General features: G+C 36.9%; 1 protein-coding gene across 1 annotated transcript; it reads right to left on the reverse strand.

The window, feature by feature from the left end:
• Positions 1 to 7,704: 7,704 nt before the first annotated feature.
• LOC139849176 (uncharacterized) lies at positions 7,705 to 8,061 on the reverse strand. The gene has a single exon (XM_071838840.1). It carries the CDS (start codon positions 8,059 to 8,061, stop codon positions 7,705 to 7,707), a length of 357 nt encoding a protein of 118 aa, XP_071694941.1.
• Between the last annotated feature and the right edge of the window lie 427 nt (positions 8,062 to 8,488).

Consider the following 8,488-nt stretch of genomic DNA (forward strand, 5'->3'; position numbering starts at 1 on the left):
TGATAAACAAAGCGCTCTTGGGAGACACCCCTTGCTTATCCTTTTTATTACTTATTTTTATTTTTTATTATTTTCAGTCTTAAGATATTACCTCTGTGTACTAACAACTAAGCCATACTTGCGCTTAGTACTTAAAAATTGTTGAATGTGTTCAGGCAAAATGCCAAGTTCAGGAGCTTCAGCTTACATTCCCGTTCGCAGGAGGAGAACTCCTGTAGTTTACTCTTCCGGAAGCAGTACTGATTAGAACAGGCCATCAACAGGGCAATTAGGCCCAAGCCATTTGATATTAGAGAGCGTTGAGGAGGATATCAGCACAGCACCACCAGCTCCTCCCGTCTGACGATCTAGACGTTTAGCTAGAAGACCAGGCGAGCACACACAGTTGCCAGATACGCATGAGCCAAAGATAGTGATACATTACGGAGCCACTTTGAGTGACCTTGATGTTGCATGGGCACTACTCAGAGATCAGCAGAGACTCTACAGAGCTTTGAGAGCATACCTCCAGTGCGAGGGGATGCCACGCAGTACTCTGGGCCCATCTTCATTTAGGCTAGCGCGCCGTGTTCAGCCAACACAATGAGCTACGCCCATGCATTCCACATCGGCCTCAGTTCACTCAGTTGCCTCAGCTGCTATGCCTGCACATGCTACTCCTATTCCCATCATGCCACCTGCTCCAGTCACCGAGCCAGTTCCACTCACTGAGTTACCAGAGGGTTGTCACCTAGTCACTATTCCTATTTCAGTGGAGCCACCAATGGCCCATGCATTTGAGATCACTGGGAGCATACCTGATGAGGAGCCTTTCCCAGACTTATCCCACCTGGAGATGCCGACAGACTTATGTCTAAATTCTTTACTTGGCCCTGAGTTGGATATAGGGCAACCTCTCGAGTACTTGCCGAACCTAGAGGATGATGAGATCTTCAGATACTTCGCAGAGCCGACACATCGCATTGACCAGGATAGTATCCCATAGACTACTTTATCTTTATCTTATTTTTATCTTTTTGAAGCATTGTACTGAAAAATTATATATAGTGGAAATGCTGCATTTCTCTTTTTGTTCCTCATGCAGAAATATTATCAAAAGAGACTGGTATATAGGAGATTGACCGTAGGAAGGCCCAGCACTAGGAAAGTAACACGACCATAGGGAAGTAATCCTTCCTCAAACCTATTTCAGTGGATTATTACTTCCTCTCTAGGCACCAGGAACGAAAGACAAAAGTTATGAAGAAAGGGTATGCCGAAAAAAAAATGTTATGAAAGAGCAAAGTCTCTAATAAGGCAAAAAGAAACCCAAGGAGATGCCCTGAAGAAGAATGCTGGAAGAGCAAAAGAAAATTCTATACAAATTCTTAGCAAAATCCGCCTCTTTTGAAGAAAACCTTTACGGAATTCTCAGCCATTATCTATCCAAAATGGATACTCTGAAGAATCAAAGTCTATCAATTCTCTCAAATCAAAAGATCTGGATCTCTTTCACCAAATTCATAAATTTCCAACCAAACCCTATAACATGTCTTCCTCTTGAAAGAATGCTTAGGAAGAAGATCAGTGCCTTCCTTACTTAACCGGTGGAGATATCGATACTTTACCAAGCCTATGATGAGAACTGTTACACGACTGACTTCTGAGTGACAATACAATTAGAATAGGACACCGTAAACACTTGAGTGATATGAGTGATCCGTCAGTGAGGAGCCTGATCATGTATACTCTACATCTGAGAGTTGGAAAGTACGCCTTCTCTACTATGGACGCAATTGAAATCTAGCGACCAAATCATCGAAGCTCGAAACTTTTTCCAATACTTTCGAAAGATGTGCCGACTTCTGATGAAGGCATAATAAAAATATCTACGGGTGGGGCAAGGGAGAGTCTATTAGAAAGATCCTTATATTCCCGCTTTCTTGCTTGAGGACAAGCAAAGCTAAGTGTGAGGTATTTGATATCGGGCAAAAAGTCACGTTTTTACCCCCTAAATTAAGCCCTAAAACAATAAAGATTAAAACTTTGTCGGCAAAATTATCGCTTTTCCGGTTGATTTTGTAGATTAAGTAATTACAAAGGCGATGCAAAAAAAATCAAGCAAAACGGAGCTAAAACGAAGATTCTAGAGCAAAAACGGTGAAAGACAAGAAATCAAGTTACGATCCAGTAAATCAAGGCTGACCAGCACCAGATACGGCCTGCCATATGGGCTGCCAGTATGGAGTACGACCTACCAAACGGCCCATCAAATGCCCCCAAGAAACGGGCTGCCAGTCAAACGGCCTGCCAAATACGGGCCACCAAACGGGCTGCCATACGGCCTGCCAGCCATATTTTGGCAAAAACCTGGTCTATTTAAAGGGCCTTCTCCATCCATTTCAAAAAGACACTCAACTTGAAATTCAATTTATATTTTCAATCTTTTAGTTAGTTTTTAGTAGTAGTTAGCTTAGCTTTTATTTTTCGGAGGATATCCCGGCGATTTCCTGCGATCTCGGGCAGATTTGTTCGGCCTTTTCAGTTTTTTTATCCGAAACGCTTGTCTTTTGTATTAAACATGTGTTCTTACTTTTTATGTTTAATAATGCGTTCCGATATTGCCATGATAGCTTAATTTATCTGTGTGTTTCCATGATAGAAGTTTGGGTTAGCATAATTATGTTAATTTAGTATGATTACTGTTATAATACTGAACTAGGAAGTCTGATAGATTTGTATGCTAGCATTTTAAGGATTGACCAACTTAGGTTGTGATCGAGACTTGTCCACCTATATGAAATTAGCTACTTCATAGAATTAAGACCCCTGGTTATACTGTATCTGAAGATTCTATGAACTCGGTATGGTCGGAGTTCCCGAGAGGCATCTAATGCACTTTTAGAACACGGAACCTAGGAATGGAGACATGAATGACCTAGTATGCCTATTGACTGTTCCGAAGAGACCTCTTAGGAGCTGTTAAGATCTAGTTAGTGTCTTTACTGTATGACCCAAGCCTATTGCATGTTCTTATCTGATTGTTGCCCTAGGTCTTAATCATATCAACTGTTTAGGTACTCATTAGGTTTCTATCTGCTTTACTATCAGTATATTGACTGTAATGCTGTATAATGTTTAATTTGTTGTGATATCATTAGTATGATGGAATGGTTGTTAGTTTTCATTTAAGGTTTTGCCAACTTAAACCGACGGACTCCTTCCGTTTGTGATCAGTGTTCAATCAACACGGCACGTTGTTATTCAGTTACCTAAACTGATACCGAGGGTTAGGATTAGAGCTTAACTTACAAATAAACCTAGTACTCTACTGAGGATAACCTCCGAGGTATTGTTACACTTTAGTTATACGACCAAGTGACATACTTCTCACTACTCAAACAGAACTCCGAGAGTTCAGCGATAAGTAGGTCTGTGTAATTGGCTCATCCAACCATATCTACATCATTCCAAGCACAGTCTTAACATAAGCATAATTACCTTTCCCTAACCTAATACTGATATCTTGGTCAACATTTCCCTGATCTGCATACTCCGGATATCCTCCCACTTTATTTATTTTTCCGCATTTAGGACCTTTAGCTAAAATCAACTACTATCTTTTATCCAGGTAATTTAACTAAAATACAATTATCCACTTGATCTTCAATTCGTTAATCAGCATAAAATTCGACACTAGGTTAACTTACACCTTCTACACCTTAGAAAGTAAAAGTAAATTTAGGCCCCGCATAATATAAATAAACGAAGACGTTGTGTGCTACCGAATCGGGCATCGTGCAACCTAACGACACCGTACAAAATAAAACCGTCCGTTAGTGACATATCAGAGGCATTTTTCTAACAAAGAAAGATAATTCAAATATTTGAGATATTATAAGTAACATATATATAATTGTTCATAATATGAAAATGAACTCAAGCAATCATAATATAAAAGTTATCGATTAAAATAGGCTTTTCAATATTACAAAATTTGGGTATCTAACCTACCCGTTAGTTCCTTTCATACATATAAACAACTATTACATTAGTTACTTAACCTATAATATCCGAAATAAGAACATCTTAAGAGTGTAAGCTAGAAAATTAACACTCCTAATTTCTAACGGTAGAACTACTGTGGAACAATGGCATTAACCACCGAAACCACTTCATTCAAATGAGTTCTTAAACTAGCCACCTGCTCCGCAAGGTCACGATTCCTTGCCAACAAATCATCCACACGGTACTTCAACAACTCAATCTCCTCCTGCTGTGTACAATGAACACCCTCAATCTCATTAAAACGAGAATAGTTACCGTCCTGATTCTCCTGGATATACAAATAATCAACCATTCCTTGAAGTCGTTCAATACGTGTTTCATGCCTAAAGATTCTAGCAAACAAGGTGTAAATCGTATCCTGTTATGTTTGACCCATTAATCCATCCCTGCTATTAATGGTCGGAGGCACAATATGCTCATGATACGGGGTTCCCTCTTGTTGGTTCCATCTACCTAGAATTTCCCAAACCCATATTCATCGTCTCCAGAATGGTTGGTACATCTCGAACTCATTCCTATTAGAGTTGTCGTCTGAATCATCACTAACAATGATAGGTGCAGTCATGGTGTTGGATCCCATAAAACTAGACGAAGCCATCTTAACATACACAACACATAAAAGTTAGCCTATAGACTTTCTGAAGAGTAAAAGTAATAATATATGACTCGAAAAATAGTAGAGACCAAAAATTTTTTGACTCAGTTATAGGTGGGACACATTAATGCAATCCTAGTTGGTCAGGTCTAGACACACTAATGCTGTCCACATTCCCTATAACCCAAGCTCTGATACCATTTCTGCCACGAGCCCCGTCTTGATTTCCCCAAGATGTGGTGTGAACTTTAACATAGTGTCACAGGTTATAGTCATCGTAGCAGCGGTAACAAAAATATTATTGCATCACGGTCACTGTTTTTAGTTTTGGTACATCGTGGTTACAAAATACAAGTACAGACATAGTACAAATACAAATACATCATAATCTAGCCTATCAAAACTAAATTTAACAAAAGACATTTTTAAACTTCCACGATGCCCGACCTGAAAATGCTCCAAAAGCTAAGTATCTGAGATAAATACTTAAAAACGTCAATATAAATATTGGTGAGTTTATAGGTTTAGTTACAATGCATAAGTTAATGGACATCAAGATTTCATGTATAAAATAGTTAAAAAGATATTCTAATTCATGAGCTTTCGATATCGAAAGTTAACGTAAAAGTAGCCAAAAACAAGCGTCACTTAAGGTCCAAGTGCATATGGTCGAAGGTTATGCATCCAATAGCCTAGAAGGCCTATCCTGATGTAAGGTGTCATCCTCAAATAGATCTATTCATAATATTCGCGTTTACCAAACCGGTAATTAACGATATCAAAATCGGGCTTTCTAAATTGACCTTTGTTACTCAACATAGAATATAGTTGTAAGTACTTGATTCCAATATGTAAAACAGTAAACAAGTATTATCTCATCCCAAAAATATAAAAGATTGGTTAAAAATGGGACTACGAACTCACAAGTGATGCGGTGCAAAGCGTTCACGGTAATCGGTCAGATTGTGTTTGGTGTTCCGGGCTTGAGACCTAATGAAATTTTATAAGGTCAGAGGTCATACTATCTAATATAGTATTTAAATTAGGTTTAAGATCAATCCCTTAAGTAATCTTACATGTCCAATTCGGTTCTCGGTTTTAAAAGTTACTAATTCATAGTTTTAAATGTAGACTTTTTTTGACTGGTTTTATCATAAAATTAGTGTAGGTGTTTCTATTAATCTATACATCCATTTTAAGTGAGATTACTATCTCTGGAAAGCTCTTTGAGTCTATCTTCTAACCATGTAAGGTTAACCTTTAAACGTAGAAAATAAGTTGGTTAAAAGTTCATTTCTTTACAAGTGTGCAAAACAGTTCAGTTTTACACTATAAGATCTTATGCAAGTTTAGAAATAGCAACACTTATTTATTTGACTCAATAATTTTACAGAAGACTTAGCACATATAAAAGTGCTTAGTCTCAAAAGGAATAGTCTCCATGTATTCATTAACCTTGTCTTTAGAGATAAAGTTTTAGACCAATTTTTGACTTCAACAAAATCTTGTGTCAACTAGATGGGACTATATCTCAATGATTTCTAAACGAATTTTGGTGATTTTTCTATCAATGGTTTCCTTATTAAGTATAAGTTTTATATTAGAAGACTTTGGTTCAACATCTATCTCATATTTTGATTTATACATAAATCTTTGACACTTGGTCAGATTGCTGTGAATCTGAACCTGTCTCACCAAATAAAATTTAAAAATGACTTTCTCTTTGAGATAAATCATGAAATCTTTACTAGAAGTCTCAAACACATATATGAATATCATATAAATTCATGAGTTCCATAGAGCAATCATAGGTTGGTGTTTAGGTCATAGACTTCAAGTAGAAATTTGGACAGCTCAAAGACAAAACAGTTTTACATAATTTAACCCCTTTGGTTTTTATTTTAACTTCATTTTAATACATAGGACATGTAGAGATCTAAATTTTATTGATCTAGCATCAAGATCATGGTTAGCTATATAGTCATCATTGAGTGATTTAACACTCTAGATCAAGCTTTTACACCATGAAGATTCTTGATTATGACTAGAAATGATGAATAGAAATAGTTTAGCTAGTTATACTCTGATGCTATGTACTCCTAATGCTTAAATAATATGAATATTAGATTGTTTATGATCTGTATTTTGAGAGTAGAGAAGTGTTAGAGAGAAGGGAGAATGAACAAATGAAAGAATGGGAGGTAGAAGTAGGTTTATATAGAGATGGTGGTGGTGATGGTGTTGGGACGTGGCAAAGGGAGGAGGAGGGGAGAGGATGACTCACCATTAGTCATTAATGAAGTTCATCATGATGTTTTACATGATATTTAGCTTAGGGAGGAAGTATTAGGGAGGTGGTTTGATGATATGGATGGTGATGATGATGAAAAACGATGATGATGATAGTGTAGATGTTCTAGTCAATTTTTGGTTTTGCAAGTGTACATGTACTTGTGTAGTCTTTTTAATGTATAATTCGAAGATGTTTAATTGTATGCTTAGGGTTTAGGAAGTAAGCTAAGGTTAGGTTCTAATCAAGATAGATTAAGGTTGGTTAAGTGAAAGAAATGGTTAAGTACAAAGTAATCAAAACTAGTTGTGAAAATGATGAAGTGTAGAAATGTTTTTATCTTATGATCAAATGTTCAAATGATATTGTTTCAAGTTTTTAATCTAAATACTTGGTTAATAAGTTTATTTATTAAGTTAATATAAATATAATGTACATGTCTAAGGTTTATGAAAATGAGCTGGGGTTCAAAGTAGTAAGCTAGGGTTTTAGGACTTTATGCAAAATGTGTGATGTAACACCCTATCAAGTAAAACCTAAAATGCATCCTTAGGGTTATACAAACCCTAAAATAAACCAAGACATAGATTAATAAATTTATTCGTCATGTCAGAAAAGGTAACTTAAAGAAGTCAAACTAGACAACTTAAGTCGAAAAGCTAGAGTTGTGACATTACCTACCCATTAAGAAAAGTTTCGTCCTCGAAATTTAGGAGGTACTTCGATTATCGAATAAATGAGTATATTTCTTTCTTATATGGTCCTCACATTCCTATGTGAACTCTGGACCTCTCCGGGCATTCCAACGAACTTTAACAATTGGGATTCTACTATGCTTCAGCTTCTTCACCTCACGATCCATCACCTCTACTGGTTCCTCAACAAAATGCAACTTGTCATCTATACTTAGTTCTTCTAAAGGAATCACTAAATTCTCATTTGACAAACACTTTTTCAGGTTAGAAACATGGAAAGCATTATGAATACCACTAAGCTCATGTGGTAGTTTCAATCTACATGCAACTGGACCAATCCTTTCAATAACTTCAAAAGGTCCTACATATCTTGAGCTCAGCTTTCCTCGCTGCCCAATCCTTATCACTCCTTTCCATGGAGAAACTTTTAGCATAACTTTGTTACCCACTTGAAATTCTAAAAATTTCCTTCGAACTTCGACATAACTCTTCTGCCTATTTCTCGCCGTCTTTAATCTTTCTTGAATATGTAAGATCTTCTCAGTTGTTTCTTAGATAATCTCTGGTCCTGTCAATTGTGAATCACCAATCTCACTCCAACACAATGGTGATCTATATTTCCTTCCATACAAAGCTTCAAATGGTGCAGCCTTAATACTCGAGTGATAACTGTTGTTATACGAAAACTAGGCTAAAGGTAAATACTGATCCCAGCCACTTCTAGAATCAATTACACATGATCGGAGCATGTCTTTAAATGTCAGAATAGTTCTCTCACTCTGCCCATCGATTTGGGGATGATAGGCTGTACTCATGTCCAAACGAGTACCTAGGGCTTTTTGCAAAGATTGCCAAAATCTT

The sequence above is a fragment of the Rutidosis leptorrhynchoides genome, chromosome 5 (genome assembly GCF_046630445.1).
Source record: "Rutidosis leptorrhynchoides isolate AG116_Rl617_1_P2 chromosome 5, CSIRO_AGI_Rlap_v1, whole genome shotgun sequence".
Classification (NCBI taxonomy): Eukaryota; Viridiplantae; Streptophyta; class Magnoliopsida; order Asterales; family Asteraceae; genus Rutidosis; species Rutidosis leptorrhynchoides.